This window comes from Montipora capricornis, chromosome 4 (genome assembly GCF_036669925.1).
Source record: "Montipora capricornis isolate CH-2021 chromosome 4, ASM3666992v2, whole genome shotgun sequence".
NCBI lineage: Eukaryota > Metazoa > Cnidaria > Anthozoa > Scleractinia > Acroporidae > Montipora > Montipora capricornis.
Genome location: NC_090886.1, coordinates 18262801 through 18280833, shown reverse-complemented (window position 1 = coordinate 18280833; position 18033 = coordinate 18262801). Strand labels below are relative to the sequence as shown.

Sequence of the window (18033 nt, the reverse complement as noted above, 5' to 3'; positions counted from 1 at the left end):
CCAGAAAGATTAACATCTTTGGCCTTGATGGTTATAAGTTGCTTGTTGTTGACTGTTGATAAGAAGCCAATGTTTAAGTCGTATGTGCACTGTTGAATCTTAAAGGAAACCTCGGTTTTGTGCAACTTGGTTCTGGCGTTCATAAGGACCATTGGGTAATCTGTTTCAACATCTTTCACAGTGATGTTTGATATTTTCACTGGAGAACTGTTCTTAAAGAGTGCACTGGGTTCCCCATGTCTTGCTGAAGAGAAGCAAACACCTCTCACAAGACGAGATTCTGTTTGAATGTCCATATCAAAATAGTTTGTTTTATTGCTATTCTGGACTGGTGACAAATTGCTGATGTGTCCTGTTATTTCATTTTTTTGTGGACTTTATTCCACTCTTGCAAGACTGGGAAATGACGTGAGAATGATTAGAAGAGTTATATTGTCTTAACTGAAAGCCTTTAGAATAAAACATTGCAATATACCAGGAGAAACACCTATAATACATACCTTTATGTGCAAGACAAATTTGAGTCAAAAGGTAGTGCCTTGGGTTTATGAGATTTCATGAGTACCCAAGGCTAGAATTCACTATTTAGAGAAAGTCGAAATGTACATGTAGTGACAGTAGAAGTATCGAGTATTCTCAATACTTATTCTGGGTTCACATTACGGAACATCTGGGTGTAGGTTATGGCCAAAAACTGATGAGAACATAATTATAACAGTAACTTAATTTACCATGCTTTCATAACCAAATTACTTAATTTACAACCTAACTTTACAAAAACATCGGTATTTTATTTCTATTTCATACTTCCTTTGATAAGGAAGACAGGCAACCTATTTTACTGCTGTTTTACTTCTATTTTAACCCTATTTGAAAAATATGGGTAAAGCAGTGGTTTATTTTATCCTTGTTTTATCATACCAATAAATGGTACGAAAGGACGTTCGGTCATTATCAAGTGAATGGTAAAATTGAAACAGTGAATATAAATATATGCATGTAAGAAGAATAAAAATATTTGAGGTGTAAACGGACAATAAAAACATGCAAAGAGAAAGCTAGTAAAAACTAATTCAAAACCTTAGCATGAATTGAGTCCGATTGCACATGAAGAGTAGGTCTTAACTTTTGAATAAAAAACATTTCATAGACGAGAGGCAGTCAAATTTGGTCATGCACTTCATTAAAACACGAAAGTTCTTTGAAAGATCTTTTGGAGCCAAAGAATGTTGCGAAAATGCTTCCCAATTGATGAAGAAGAGTTTTTGTTTTCTTCAACGCGTTGATGTACCGGTAGATGGCGGTGTGTGAAACCAATATAACTTGCATCGCACAGGTCACATTCAAACTTGTAAACAAGGCACTGTTGGTTCACAATCTGCAGCTTAGCTTCTGGCAGTTTAAGATGTTGTTCAATCTTCTGGCTGACAAAAACGGGCTGAACAGTCGTGTGGATCTTATAACTTAAATCTTTCAGTTGCAAACGCACAATATCAGCTGAGGCTTGATCTTTTAATGGTAGGACAACACGAATTGGGTCTGATCGATGCCTGACAGTAGGTGAGGAAACAGGTTGATCCGATGCTTTGGTGGCAACAAAATGTGAAATGGAAGAGTTGACAAGTTTGTCAGGATATTTAGTGGAGAAGACAATAATTTCAATCGATGACATACTTCAGAGAAGTAGTGCCAATTGGATGAAAGTCGAAATGCACAATTAAGCATCGTTTTTAATAATCCACGTTTTTACCGGTCATCTACATGGCTCTTGTAGTGTAGCAGGAAGCAAATATTAGTGGGTTTAACGTACACCTTAGTCTCAACATGTGTATGTTTGTTGAGCAGCTGGGTGCCCAAAAAAGAAAGCATGCCATTACTCTCCGTCTCCATGGTGAACTTCATAAAAGAATAGCACTGGTTTAAAAGGTCGAGAAAATTGTCTGCTGATGCTTTGTCTGGCATAATGGTCAGTGTGTCGTCCACAAATCTCTGTAATTGTGAAGAACAGCTCACGTCCACCGACTGTTGGTGACCTGTCGGTGAAGTGTCGGTAAGTTGTCGGCTACAATGTTTTCGTAAGTATTGCACTACTTATGACCAAAACCGCATTTGAAAGTTACACTGAGCACTGTATGGGAAACAGTAATGTCTAAAGTGCTGCAATAAATGCAAGACCTATCCTAAACACTACCAGGAACAGCGAAAATATAAACGCGATAACTACAGTCACAATGATTTTATCTGTACGCCATGTTGGAATTCTTATCTTAGCCCCAGTCTCCCTCTGGATATTTTTGGTTAATTTAGTGTCATATACAGTTTATGCTTTCTGTTGCAGACTGTTTATGACATATTTATTGTTGGTCATTGACGTTTGCAAACTTAGTGGCTCCTAAAGGAGTCGTTTGTTTGTTAGAAGAACAGGTTCACTCGTACAAGCGGTCGTCAAATTTGAGAGGTAGCAGCTGCCCCTCCCTCCGCATGTTGGTCATAACCAGTAAGTCTTTTCCTGCAGACAGCTTCAAGTTCTTTCACCGATCCTACATGGTCGCGGATGACAAGGTCACGCTCCCGGGAGTCGACGATTTTTAACTCTGCAATGGCGATGAAATCTCTCACGGTGCTCCTTGGACAACCGGACAGAGGAAATGCATTCACGGTGCTGCAGTGGTTTTCACATGACGCCTGTGAGAACTTCTCGTACCACCCATGGATGTTTGCCAGACTATGGGTGCTGATGCAGCTGATGTTTCTCTCTTGCTGCTCCTGCTACTGTGGTTGGTTGTCGTCTTGTTGGCAATCAGTGCGGGCACTCTAGAGTGCTAGAGTGTGTTCACCTCTACCTTAAGATCAGCAATAACCTTTTTGGCTTGGACAAGTCTCCGTTCCATATTCCTGATGACCTCGCATTTGACTGGCACGAGATCTGCCAACTCTCCCACATCCTTTTCCTTTTCGGCCAGTTCCTGTGCAAGATCTTCATTTTGGTTCTGCTGAGTTTGGAAGGCCTGCCCTACCCTCTCATGCTCCTTTGCTGCACCAACCTATACAATTCGCAATACATACAAGTTTTATGCACCTTAAAGGAACAGTGTCACCGCCGAGCATGCGCGATGGCACACATGATTTAGTCCCAGAGTTTTCATCGGTCCGCCATCTTGAATTTGGTTCGTTGATTCGTTCTCGGCCAATATTCCGTATAAATCTCGTTGAAGCTGTAGCTTTTTTGCGCTTTTTGGAGTTGGTTTTGTTTTTCCGTGCCATAAACCTCTGTGTTTGCGTGGTATTTCTTGTGATGGACGATCAAGTCAGTAGAGAGTCATCAACCGAGACTGAACGCGTGGTAAGTAGTTCTTTGCGAAATTTCATAGGTTGAAGTTCGGCAATTTGTTTTCGTTATTGTGGCTATATTGAATCAACGACATCTTCAATTTATAGGAAAGTAGAATTTCGTGCTCATGTAAGAGCACATGTTCCACGAAAAGGACAACTGGATCTAATCGTGGTTGCCCTTGCAAGGGCCAAGGTGTTCAATGTGGCGCCAGATGCACGTGTGGTTCGACAGCTAAACCTTGCAGAAATAAGGTGTGTTTGCTGTGTTATTAGTGTATGCTTTATTTTTTTTCGGGACGGCTTAACACTATTTATTTTTTACTTCATACCAATAAATTATCGTGTTTCGATCGAAATTGACAATGATACCTGTGTATTATGCATTTGTGACACTTGCGTATTATGCAAAATGGTTGGTCGTCCTTCTTCACATTTGGCAGCGAAGTGGGGATCAAACCAAAAAAGAAATGATTTGTTTCTTTTCGGAATTTTCCGGGAGACACCCAGTTCTGAAATAAGTGTAAGCTTGTATGGGAATAATATGTCTGTGATAAACAATATTATTGAAGTTGTCTTGTTTGTCCATCTCAGCCTGGTACAAGTATTTCTGCTCAAGCTGCCCGCCCTGTTCAGAGAGCAAATCAGCCTTACACTGTTGCTTCAAATAGGCCCAGTGAAGAGGAAGAGAGGGTGAAAGAAAACAATGATGTGAAGGTAGGAAGACTGTGTTCACATTACTGAAAATCTCAGATAAATTTATCCCTGGACAACACATACCATCTTGTTCCCTTTTATGTTTATGACTGTTTTCTTACTTTTACTTCCATTTTGATTTCTGGAATGACATTACATTTCAGGAGTTTATTTCAACACTGGATGAGCCCATGGTGAGAAAGCTGTGCATCCGAAGTTTGCGACGGGGAGTCGGAAGCATGGACTATATCCATGGTCTTCTCATTGCAGAAGATGATCTAGATGATGTGGAGGATGACGATGAAGGAGGAGCCACTGCAGCTGCTGTGACTCAGACCGCAATAAGTGCAGCAAGTCAAGAAGAAAGCTCATCTGCTGGACCCTCAATACCTTGGTGCAAGTGTGGGGTCTGTCAAATTATGCCACAAGAAATAGAGAACAAATGCTGTGGGCAGCGGAAATGTGTGACTACACACACTAGGTTCCAAAAATTATGTCTTGATCCTGATGTTCTCCAGCTGGTCATAAGGAACAGGGGAGACATCAGGAATGACAGAGAAGACAATAGCACGCGATCATTCCGGAAAGCCAGTTACAGGCAGTATGTGCTTGATCGTTATGGGTATCTAGGGAAGGGCAACAGAAAAGTATGTCCGGCATGCGTTGTTAAAACTGTTCGGCATTATTACCCTTCTCAAACTGGCGTGTATATGGGATTTAGGCATGAATGAGCTAAAGTAGTAGTTTGCTTTTGGTTTTGTTACTGTCAATTTGAAATAGATTTAGGTTGCAACACTGTCTAGGAAGAGCATGCGCCCCTGGCCAAGTTTCAAGTTACCATTCAGCACAAATAAAACCTGCTACATGTTTAGCTCTTTCATGCCTAAAGTTCAAATAACGACGCAGACGATGGTTTAAGCCCTACTGTTCATGTTGAGTTTTCCCAAGTTTTTCAATCTGTACAGAGAATCCTCAGGCTTTTTGGTCAGCGGATAGGCGCCAGGAGAGACTCTAAAGAATTCAAAAAAAATTAAATTTTTTGGTTGGCTGCTCTGTATAAGCTCTGTGACAGCTTCAGTTGTTTTACCACTGAAATCCTGCAGTACCCCAGAGTCCCTCCTGGCAACCAACTGCTGGCTAAAGAGCCTGAGGACTCAGGGTACAAGATTGAAGTTTTTATCAATCGACACATTTTTGTTTTATTCTGTATACAAAGACATAATAAACCAGTCCATTGACCTCTGGAAAAATCTAGAAACTCTTGAATTTGACCTCTGTCATGAATAATTGTGGAACACCAATATTTATGATTATTATACATTGTAGTCACCATCTGTCTTCTCATTCGCTAAAAGCCTACAGTTAATTCTGGGAAACAGCGCAACCTACAGATTATTCACTACTCTGTACCTACAGATGAGTAAATAATCTGTAGGTTGCGCCCGCAGTAAATACGGTATACATAGTCCATTTCACAATTCAATGACCTTTGGTTTTCAACAAAATTATGGTTGTTTCCATAGAATGGTAATATTGAAAAAACTTGGGCTAATAGACCAATTTCAGTATATTAAAATTCAGTCCAAAACAAAAGACATCATCTCGAGGCTCTGGGGAATAAATATAAGGATTTGTATTAGTTTATTCCCCAGAGCCTCGAGATGATGCCTTTTGTTTTGGACTGAATTTTAACATATCGAAATTGGTCTATTTCCTTAGTTTTCGTTGGTATGGCTTTCAAATCTAGTTTTTCTTGCAAGAAAAAGTTCCTTGGATGGCAGTGGTGGCTTGTCTGCAATTGTTGGTGCCAATAAAGCTGGGTCGCTCTCATTCAAAGGGACATTACGAGTGACTTTATTGGTATCTTCTTTCCGCAACTTGAGGACCTTGGCCATAAGTACAGGGATGTACTCGTACTGCTTTTTCACTTTTACCACCTTGGAGTTCCATTCCTTGGTCCTTTGATTATACTTTCTAGATACCACAACATCCCCTGCTTTAGTGGTTGCAGCTGCATTGTTGACATGGAAATTCCAATCAATGGCAGCTAATTGCTTTCTGGCTTTGTAACTTCTGTAACTACAAACAAAAAAAAAAAAAACAGTAACACCAGTGTCACTTTCTTTTGCCCTGAATACATCCCTAGTGTGCTTTCAAATAAAAGGTGAGGCCAACAGGGATTAACAATAATATTGGTCTTTCCTTACTCCTGCAATTTCATTGGAGTCTACTACCTGACAGTCATAATTCATTATTTGGGTTTTGAAGTTCCTCTTTTATGGAGAAAGGCTAAAAGCTCTACCAGGTGTACAAAAGAAGTTTATTACAAGTACAAATGTGTATAAAAAGGACAAGTGTAGTCACAAACCTGTAAGAACATCTCTTAGGAGTGTACGCCAATGTGAGGTTATTTGCGCATTCAATACTTCCAGTGTGCCTGAAGGAAGAAAGTAAAATGTGTGAAACACAGATTTATATAAATCAAAATGTACCTGTTCCACCATACAAAACAGGTTCTGACCTTGCTGCAATGAAATAAATCAGTACCTGTAAGAGGGGTGGAGATGGGGGTGGGGCTAATAACTGAAGCCCTCATTTGTTTACAACTAGATAGGATTATAAGCAAGGTGGCCACCGGGAGGAAGCCTTGCAGTTGATGTCCACCGACAATTATCAACAGTAGTAGAGAAAATTTATTTACCTGAAACGGACATAATATTTAAAACTTGCAAGAAGCTGTGGGTCAAGGATGATTTTCTGTAGGGCTTCAAAATCTTTATCCCTTCGGTCAAACCATGGAAGGTCATGATCTTCCAATTGCCCATGGTCACACTTGCCTCCAGACCAATCATGCTCATCACATACATGGTGGAGTAAACCAGTCCACTTGCTCTGTTATAAAAAGAATAATAGCACCTAAAAATTATCATTTAGCCAAAAGATCAGTTCTACAATACAGCAGTCAAATTCAAGGGATGAAGGGACTTCACAGATACACCCTGTACCTTCATTTTCTCCAGGGCTTCCTCGTCGCTTGTTGTTTCAGAGGACTTACACATGTTGGCACAATGCCAGAAGTGTAAAATGACATGATCAGACCAAGCTTGAATCTTTTCCATATTTTTTAGGTGACCAACCTGCATACAAACAGTAAAACAATAATTAACGTAGAATTAGATTTTAGTCACTAAAAGAAAAGTTACAGATATTATTCCAGAATACCGCTGCTACCATAAAGATGACTTTCTCTGTAAGGAAATAAGTGTCAGATGAGTGTTGTAAACATCACCTTTGCCAAACACTTTCTTATGCTTTTTGACTTGTGCCACACATCCAAGCTGTGAAAAACTGAAGCAAAATGATCAGCTGCAAGACAAAAACAATAAAGAAATGTGTGGTCATGAACAAAGTTCCCTCAACCCAATCTTTAACTATTGCTTGTGCTACCTAGCACTGATATCATCATTAGTTCTCCATTTTTTTTATTTGTCATTATTTTTTACACCACCTCATACAGTATGTAAGATTACAGTGGTTACAATGTTAGTTGAACAAGAAAAGAACAAGAATAGTTCAACAAAATAAATAAACTAAATAATATAGAACATTCCAAAAAACAGTGAGTGGTGAGGAGACCTCAGAAAGCCAAAGGCTGGCTGGCACAAGGAGGTCCCCCCATGATTTGGTCATTGATTAAAAATTAATAAGTTACGACAAGGGGGCAGAAGGATAAAATAAACTTCCTTATGCTTTGTGAAGGCAGCATCATCATGTTCACCCCCTTTCACCAGGCCCTTGAATTGTAATGTGATACATCAAGGATCTCAAAAATCAATCCCTTTGAAACAGTCTATCATTGTTTATTTTGCTTTTACATACAAAACATAACAGTGTGATATTAGAATTCTTACCAAGCAACTTCTTGATTGAAGTAGAGGCATCAGTCACAACCTCGACAACATTTAATGATGTCTGCAACCTCTGGAGGGCATTTTGTAGGGCTTGCTTTTCCATGTTCGCTGAGGTCAAACCAACATGCCGTTTATCCCTGACCTCAACCTCTAGGATGTAGCCACTCACAAGTTCCATTAAAAAATAGCAAAGATTCTTGGCAGTGTGTCCCGGGGAGTCACACTGCCCATCACCACAAACAATAACTGGCTTATCCAGAAATTCCTGTACAAGCTGCTCTCTTTGCCAACTCCACCACTCATCAATTGCTGGAATAAAATACAATCTCTGCATCCTATAAAAAGTGGAATCGGAAATAAATGACGAGCCAAGAAAATTTGCCATTTTCTCCACTTTTGCAAAATTGTTCCCTGATACCATAATGCTTGCAGCCAGTTGGAGGTTGTTACTGTAAATGTCATTTAAGTCCCTAGATGACGAAAATGTTCCTTTGTGACCCATGCAACAACTCCACTTTATAACCACTGTAGGGCCATTCAGATATTTCTTTTTGATGACTGCATCCTTTGTGCAACCAGGATGCTGGCATCTCTTGAACAGATCAAGAAGTAGATCTAAGGAGCAGATTACTTTAGTCTGCCCTACAAGGGATAGCTCCTCTTTCAGCATATTTCTCTCCTCATACCTGCTCAACTTTGGGTATTTTTGAGATGGTGCAGTTGCTGAAGTAACTGTTTCAGCAGATGTGACAGGAACTGACAGTGGATTGGATGACACACCAGAACCTTGCACAGGAACAGACAATGGGGCACAAGCAGGCTGTAGGAGCGATGATACAGCACTAGTTGACACAGAGGTGGATGCTGCCGAGGAAACAGGAAGTGCAACAGAAGTTGAAGCACCACTAGAAAGGGGTACAGATAATGCACTAGCATAAGTGTGTCCTGAAGAGGTTGTTGTAGAGGAAGCTGAAAATGAGACAGATGACATAGTTGTAACTGGAAGTGGAACAGATGAAGATGAAGTAGGTAGTGCAGAGATGCTTGCACTTGTAGAACACTGGGGAGTGCTTGATGGTGAGGATGGGCTTGGGTCTATCCACTCACTGTCTGTTTCAAGGTCACTGAACATCTGATCCTCTGCTAATAACTCACTTCCACTTTCATTCTCTTCCAAAGACATGGTCTGCCTATAAACAAATTAACTGATAGCTAGAGGGTGTCTTGTATTACCAAATATGAGTAGTAACCTTGCGTTGTAATTAAAATTTTCACATTGAGTCACTGTAAAGTATGAGAATGTTGTCTCGACAATATAATGTAGGGTATTTTGTAGAATGACCAACCTAAATTAAAACCATTTGTTAACCTACTGCAGTAATTCTAACACACAAAACCTGCTCAATATTTGGGGTGCACTTCTCATTGCAACTGAAGACAGCTCAAACACAGTTTAACATTTGTTATGAGAAGAAAATACATCTTACAAAAAACAGTGATGGGAAGCCTAGAGTTAGAGTTCCCGGGAGCTTCTGAAGGTGTACTTTTGACAAAGCTATGAATAACTTAACATTTTTAACAGAGGTGACAAACTGTGAAGATTAAAATTATTTCTGGGATTTTTATTGTGTTAGAGAAAAGAACGAATCAGGTATGAGAAGTATAAACCATAAACTACAACAGTAAATAATTTTCTGGTTTATGTTTTTTATTTATATTATGGTTTGATATCGTATCCAATTGGTTTCAGAGCAATGAACATTTCAAAAATAATTTGTAATATTCCGGTTTTCCCAAGTTCGCTGTTATAATAGGAAATGCATGCATCTACGAGGCAAAATTAATTATCTTGAATAGTTATTACAATGCCAAAAACAATAAAACTGCACAAACCACACTGAATTATACTTACATCAGAAAACTATAATTACCCTACATGTAATTGGAACAAATTATGCAAGGTACTTACTCCAAATCATCTATATCCGTGCCTTCACTTGAATTATAGCTGTCCTCCTCACCATAATCTTCATCAAGTTCATGTAAAGCATCTGCCATAGCCCTATGATGAGGGATAAAAATTAATATTCCTGTTACATGTGAATACAGGAACATGACAGTGATGTGCCATTTATGACTACCAGCCTTCAGATTGGATCTACTGCTCCTCTATTATTATTTGATGGCCACATTTTTATGTATGTTAGCATTTGTATTTATGTGTATGGTGTATCCATTGTTGAAGTGGAACCTTTGCTACAGTCAATCATCTCTACATACACATACCTTTCTGTTTTCTCTTTATGATCATCTGAATCACCTTCACCATCTGAGTCACTGTCTGACAATGGGTTATCAGAATCTTGATATTTCCCTGAATCACTTTGTAAAATAACGGAATCATTGGCGACCTGATAAGAGCTGTTATTGACCGAGAACTCTGAAATCCCTGTTACATCCAAATCACTGTTAAAAAAGAAAAATATATTACATGAGCACTATGCCTTCATCAGGTCACACAATGACAAAAAAGAAAATTGCCAAGAAATTTTACACAATATTAAAGCTGACAAGACAAGATTAATGAGGTACATGTAAAGCCAGTTCCTAAAAGTACACTTTTATGCTATAAATTGAAAATTCTACATACCAAGTGGCATCGACAGCATCTAATGACAAGGCGGGAGACTGCACAGTAATCGTAACTGGTTTCACAGGGGTCGAGGTTGACAGTGGATGTCCTGTGTGCCAAAAGAGACGATGCACAAATATATCACTTGTTTCCAATTATTCAACACCGTTACTTGAAAGCTGGCTTACCCATAAATATACCTAACATCGAAATTACTTACACCAGAAGAAATTCATTCCAAGAAAAATTGCAAATCATTTCTTACCTGAGAGATGGCATTGTCGTCTCGAAGGAACAGCAGCTTCCTCTTCAGTTCTCCCCGTCCTTTTCACATTTGAAATGACAGGATCATTCTCCCTATTAAAACATTTTTTCGGTGTTAGTCTAGAGTAAGCTAAGCAAACAAAAACCTATAAAGGATGTCAAAACAACAACTCGAGAGTGGTCCTTACTAACCTCCTTCGCCTTTCGAGTGAAAGAAGATGGCTTGCAAAGTCCGAGTCAGTTTTGTAGCCACACTTTATCCTCCAAGAGGAATAAACAGTGCGGTCTATAGATATCCTCTGATGTCCTCTTTGCCAAACAATGTTCGACTGCTTTTTGGAGGCATAAATCCGCATTCGCCCGCTCCCGGGACGATGGCCGCCATGACCAGACATAGCAAGTTTGCAAACCAAAACAAATGAGTCCAACTCCGAAACGAATATTGTAATAAAGCAAACTAAACTATACTTTAAATCCTGCCTTGGCTAAATAATACTTTTTAAGACAGAACTGAGCTAGGATGACTTTGATAATCGAAGATATATAATGGGGATTCTGACATCCGCGAAACTTGAAAAAACTTGCCAGCTTTTTCAAGTTGATATTACGCTACTGCACATGCGCGGGATCCGTGACACTGTTCCTTTAATTTACAGATGTCAAGTGAATAAAGTTATTAATATCTCCAAACTGCTTGAGTATTCCTTGCTTGAAAAGAAAGAAATGACAATCCACACTGTATCTTCATGTCACAATAACGTATAATTAATTTTTAATTAGTAATCATCATCCTCACAATCAGAGCTGACATACGTGCACATGTTCAAAAGCAGCTTCTTGAAGACTTGTTGCTGTGAATAAATCTCATCTTCAAGATCTTGAATCTCTTCATTTAGGAAATCCACTTCATCAGTCAGAGTAATAATGGTCTCCTGGAGCTCTTCATTTTCACTTGTGCATGTTGACGCAGTTGCAGTTGCCGTCACTGGGGGCAGTTTTCTTCGATTTTTTTCTTGAAGCAAGAGGCTAAGTGCATTTGATACGACATCTGTTGACTCTGACACAGGAGGGCCATTAATGGAAATTTGCCATTCCAACATGTCATCTTTCAGTGAATTTCGAAGCCTTGTTTTAATGCGCTTCAACGCACTTGCGCCTCGTTCTGGCCAGGCATTCGTTACTGGCAGACTCTGAGCAACAGCAGCCAGCTTCACCAAGTTTGGGAGCATAACTTTGAATGATGAAATACTGCATAGCTTGGTCAGCAACCACTCAGTTTAAGTGTTGGTTGTTGTGCTTCGGTCATGGGACATTCTGACTTCAAATCTTGTACAATAAACTTGAAATGTTCCCATTCAGACTTAAGGGCTTCGCCTTCCACATACTCTGTGATGCCTAAGTGATCCGAGAGAGTGGCTTTGTGGTTCATCCCGTAGATCTTGAAATCTGGGGCTTCCTTTACAGGGAGAGCTTGCAAGTCGAAGATTGAAAAGTCTTGTACAAGTGTTAGATAGGGGAATCTTGCCGCTATGTTCTCTTTTAACTTAGCCACATAGGATGTAATCAAATCATTTAAGAACAGGGTACTTGCTGGAGTTACTTCGATTCCAGCCAGGGCAAGTTTTCCATTCTCGGTTAGATCTACACTCAGTGTTCTAAGAATTTCATCTTTTCTTTTCAGAACATCATCAAGCTTAGCAAGACAGTAAGAAACAGCTGATGGTAGGCCAGCAAAGCACAGTTCTCAAGGCTGAAGAGTTTTGCTGAGAACTGCTAAGTGTGTGAGGATTTCTTTAAGAATGTAGAGTGTACCAATAAATTTGTGACTTCTGGTTTGCGTCAGTAGATGTGAAGCAGTAGCATCACTCTCCTTAAAGTACTCAAAAGTTTGCAGGTGTGCAATAAACTCTTGAACCATTGCCCTTACAGACTCGTCCAAGGAAAGCCAGCGGCTTGCAACTGCTTTCTTTGCCTTCTTCATGTGCTTCTTTGCTTGGCAAAGCTGATCTTTTGGCAGAAGATTGAGTAGCCCTGACTGCACAGCAGCAAACTTTGCTGTTTTCTTGGGGGAATACTCATAGAACTTCCATACTTGTAGCAGAAGACCTTCAACTTTCTTGATATAATTCAGCTCTTTAGAAGCATCTGCACACGCAAGTGCGAGTCTGTGGCACACACAGTGGATGTTAATTAGATCTGGAACTTCTCTTTTTATGATTGCTGCCATTCCATTGTGCCTGCCAATCATTGCTCCTGCTCCATCTGTAACACAACTTTTCATCTTCTTCAGTTCCAGCTGGCAATCCTCAACTATTTTCTTGAGACACATGGCCAACTCTTGTCCAGTGGCAGCATCAGTCATATGCTCTGTGTGCACAAAGTCTGTCTGGGGCATTCCACTTGCGTTGACATACTTCACAAAGACAACAAATTGTTGGAGTACTGATATGTCTGTAACCTCATCTGCAAGGCAGCCAAATACTTCTGAGGATGCAACAGCCGTAATGACTTTATCTTTGATAGCTTTTCCCAGGAAGAGGAATACTAGAACCTTGTGATCTGTGCTGAAAGTGTTTTATCTCGTGTAACCCAAGCCTCTCCAACAATGTAATTAACGATGTTGCTTTCGTGTTTGCGATCTCTTCCTTGGCTATCCAGTAAAGTGTAGTGAATACCTTTAACAGCACTGTATTCTTCACCATTTCCCTTTCTTGCACTTCCTTGTGGAATGGCAATGTTTTCTGTAGGTGTTCTTTATTGATGGCCGCCTCATGCATAGCACTGTTTGCGTGAAGTTTGATGGCTTGCATAATGTTACGAACACATGGTTTGGAGTTACAAGTACTGTCACCATTTGTTGGACTTGCGGTGTCATGACAACGGCACAGGAAACAAAACATTCCGACGTTTTCTACATACACAAGTCACCAGATGCCTGTCGATCCATCAAACACGTTCTGATTTTCATTTTGTTTAAACAACCATTGATGCTGGAACCAGTAGATCTGTTTAGATGTTTCTGAATACCAAGACACAGTATTTCTGTTAATTCCATGGTTAACTCTCCATTCGCTTTTTGTTTTGATTGTGCTTTGATGTTTGCTAACAGTCATAATATATAATTCGTTATTATACTCAAATGCATAAGACGGGAGCTCAAATAAGCTGGATCAGGCATTGAACATCTCTTTCCGTTACAGTGGTAATAAGAATGAAATGCTTTACCATTTCCAGACTCAGGAAATTTTTCCTCCACTCTTTGTAGCATAATACTCAGTTCTACAGGCTGCCCACGTGCGGCTGAAGAACTTGAAGCTGTGATCGCTGGTATTTGTCGACCACCTCGACCGGCTGTTTTATGAGATTCCTCATTTCCATCGCTCCGCATCGGATTTAGAAAAAAATCTGTCGATCCCAGGCTGTTTTGACGAGGGCTCTTTTCTCTTATTCATATTAAAACATAACTTTCTCCACCCACGCACGGGACCAAACACGATCGATCAGCCTTGACAACACTCTACATCGGTCAGCGGAATTTCTCAAAAGGTAGGAGCTGCGCATTGCGTAATAAGTTTTCTAGCGTCTAAATAAATATTCACGGCGATTAAGCAAACTGAAGGTTCATCTCCAGAGTAAAATATAAATAGTAGAACCAAGGAGGCAAGACACCATGAAACAATTGTTTATTTCAACAGGTAAATGTTTAAAAATAATTTTGTTTTCAGCATTTTTGAATGACTATCCAATCAGCGTTTGTTGGCGAGACAGAGGCACCGATCTCTTTTTTACGCGCCATCCAATCACGGCTTTGGCGGATAGCGGGAGTCAGATCTTTTGATGCAACGTTAAAAAAAGAAATAAAATGGCATACGCACCTGTGTATCATGCTGGTGAGAGTTTTCATTTGTTTTCTTTCGAGAAGTTCTCCAGTAAATATTTTATCTACATGCGTAGTTTTTTTTCTGCTTAAAGGTGAATGCAGACTCCGTGTCAACCAACAACACGGAATTTACGATAATGGAAAAGCTCTCCCACAGTTTTATCGGGAAAGAGTGCTTGACCTGCATCCCAGAGACAAATTGTACAGGATATGCGAGTTAGCGTTGGCTATGTAAATAAAGTCGTTCAACTTTACGAACACAGCAACTCGTCGCTGGCTGTGCCAAGAAATAGACTGGTTCGCAATAAATTTACAAGGGATGTAATTGAATATGTGGAGTGCGAGAAATTGTGTAAACCTAGTGTATACGCAAGTGAAATTCAACAGCGTTTGTTATTAGATGGGATTTCTCCCCCTTGCTATGTACCATCACAGTCTGGGATTAAAAACTGCCTCTGAGAAGACTGTAAAATGACAAAGAAAAAAGTTTCTCAAGCACCAACAGAGTTATTGTCACAAGCAATTACCGAATACACCGATCGTTTCCTTGATCAAGTTGGCCAACGGCAATATACTAAACTTCACTTTTTTGATGAGAGTAGCGTTATTGTAACCACAGGAAACCGTGTATATGGCAATTCCTATATTGGTCAACCTGCCATAGAATTCCAACGATACGCCTCTAATGCGAATTATACACTCAATTTACTTCATTCTGTTCACGGAGTAGATTACTTTGACATTTCGAGAGGGCCCTCAAATGTTATGGAGCTGTTAAATTTTTTCAACGAAGCTCTTTCAGTAAACAGAGTAGACGGATCAACAATGCTTCAGAACAGCGACATAGTTATTATGGACAACTGTGGGTTCCACCACGGATATTTTGTAGAGCCATTGTTACGAGACATGCTTCAAGAACATGGCGTTGATTTGCTTTACCAGCCTGCTTACTCGCCTCACCTAAATACTTGTGAGTTTTGTTTTCACCAAATAAAGTGCTACCTAAAACAGAATTCATCCTTGACCACCAATGAAACTGAAATAGCGATTGGCGAAGGTGTGTCAAAAATAAGTGCAGCAAATTCGTTAGCATACTTCCGAAAATATGGCTACATCTGATTGACAGCAGTACTCCATGGTATTTTTAGACCACCAGCGTGAGAAAAAATATTGTAAAGTTCTTTGATTGAACGAGGTTATCAAGCAGTATTCCAATAAAATGTACACATAGTCTGATAAATATAAACTTCAACGCGTGACAAAAATGTTCTGTTTCAAGCTATATAAGATGTTTCGCTGTTCATAAAGCTAATAACGTTTACATGTAAAATTTGTAACAACAAGGGAAGCGTAAATCGGTGTCCAAGGGAGTAAATTTCAGTGTTCGACACGTGATTTACACTTAGCGAGTTCATAAAACAAAAAATATAAACACAACAAGTTACATTTCATGTTTTACAGCGTAACTTAGTGCGTAGATCGTACACTGTCGATTCACTGCACTCGGAGAGGGTCAACATTTCCATGTTTATATTCTTCAGTGACACTTGGCAATCTCCAGTCATCATGTTCATCTAATGGAACTTTATTTTTCAGCGCTGGTTGGAGAACCATTATATCTCTATCCAAGGCGGCACGTTCCAAGTATTTTGCCGGATTTTGCTTTCTCAGTATTGGGTGCATTATTGCGAAGAAACTGGACTTTGCTCATTGGCGGGAAGCATTGAACACATCACAATCGTTTTTCGCTTTCGCATACTTTTGTTCAAGTTCCTTTAGGTCAAGCTGTAAGGTACGAATATCGGTCATCAATTCTGGGTGCTTATCCTTTATCTTGCAAAGGTTCACATCGTTGCAAGGGATTTTGTTGCACTTTGCTCTGTTGTGCCCAGATGTATGACAAATCGCACACACTTTTCTGCGCCTTTCGTGAGCTTTCGGTAGATCATCCAGAGCTCTTTGCTTCCCTTGCAAATGACTTTTGGCACCCTCAACCTGCACTCCTAGTACTTTAAGATTTTCTGACATGTCTAGAGCTCTTCGGTCCAAGGGGCTTTGGTTTAGAACGATCGCTAAGCCAATGTTGTCTGCGGCGGCTTCAGGTAAATATGGCTGGGGAGTTTCTCTCGTAGGTTTTTCAGCAGTGCTTATACATGGTATAATATTCAGTCGTTTTGGCTCAAGTCGTGTGGGCTGATGATGATGATTTTCTGCTTTGATATTATTTAGCTCGGCCTCCAGTATACGCCTTTCTGCAAGTAATAACTTACCCGGAGATGGGAAGAATGAGTCCAAATCCTCTGTTTTCACGAAAGCTAATGATCTTCTTGAACGGAAACCCCTTGTTTCAAACTGAGGCAAAAGTCGTTCCAATTTCATGGTTGGGGACGGCGATTTTAGCCACATGTATACCTCCGATGTTTCTGCCATTGCAAGCGACTCCATCGAAAAGCAAATAATGCAAGAGTCTCAAAATGAAGCAAGCCGTTGATTGGATGATACGAAAAAGGCGGGAAAAATGTGTTGGTGTTCATGGTACGAGTGTCCTCACTATAAGTGTACTAAGCATGTTTGTACCATCAATCAACATCTTCACCCGTAACATCGGATGAACTTACCTGTAACAGGTGTTATGGGTTACGGCCCTTAATGACAGCCCTGATGAAGAAGCATCATGTTAGAAACCATAGAAATTTCATCAATTATAATAGGTTTAAGTTTGGACATTGAAGCCAGGGTTTTCATTAACTTTTGAAGTAGAAGGGCACTGGTGTGTGAGTAGGCAGGTACCCTGTAAAACTGAGGGCCGAAGGCCTGAACCTCTAGGGGGGCCGGGGGCATGCTCCCCCGGAAAAGTTTTAAGTCTCCCAGGAGTGCATTTTCCAGCAATGTGGGAAAGAAATCTTCGTTTTGTTATCACTCATACCTAACCTAGTTATAGTAAAAAAGAATGGTACTCTGGCCCGACTGGGAGAATTTGTTTATTCTACTACACAGCTATAGCTACAAACACTGCTGTTGTTCTCAGAACCTTCTTTCTTCTTACAGTTACACTTTAACTTAACTTATAAACTCATTATGAGTGAAACTGACAACTTTTTCTGTCGTTTATGAAAACTCGAAGTCAGAGCCGTAATCAGAATCTTCATCATGCAAATCTGGCAGCTCCAAGGCTTTGGAAGTTTCCTCTACTTGTTCTGCAACAGAATGGAATGACTGGGTGTCACCATCAGTTGTCTGTACACCAGCATCATGTGCAATTACCACAGGAACATTCTCACTTGCAGATCCTGGACCAGGATGCTGCTGTGTTGAAAATC

At 40.0% G+C, this 18033-nt stretch overlaps 2 protein-coding genes and 3 pseudogenes across 2 annotated transcripts in view; 1 reads left to right on the top strand and 4 right to left on the bottom strand.

Moving 5' to 3' along the window:
• The window catches only part of LOC138044781 (uncharacterized), a 3007-nt gene extending 2265 nt beyond the window's left edge, over positions 1–742 (bottom strand). The window contains exons 1-2 of the mRNA XM_068891197.1: positions 732–742; positions 1–375 (exon numbers count right to left, since the gene is read on the bottom strand). The exon at positions 1–375 is cut by the window's left edge and continues 293 nt beyond it. Coding sequence (XP_068747298.1) covers positions 1–375; positions 732–742 — 386 coding nt within the window. The remainder of the gene's footprint in view (positions 376–731) is intronic.
• Positions 1–2271, bottom strand: part of LOC138045704 (uncharacterized) — a 13225-nt pseudogene extending 10954 nt beyond the window's left edge.
• LOC138045705 (uncharacterized) overlaps positions 1–16101 on the top strand; it is a 50204-nt gene extending 34103 nt beyond the window's left edge. The window contains exons 2-3 of the transcript XR_011131653.1: positions 14559–14723; positions 14806–16101. The gene's annotated coding sequence lies outside the window, so the exon portion shown is untranslated. The remainder of the gene's footprint in view (positions 1–14558; positions 14724–14805) is intronic.
• Positions 2427–4160, bottom strand: LOC138046251 (uncharacterized; annotated as a pseudogene).
• Positions 5754–8115, bottom strand: LOC138045703 (uncharacterized; annotated as a pseudogene).
• Positions 16102–18033: the final 1932 nt, after the last annotated feature.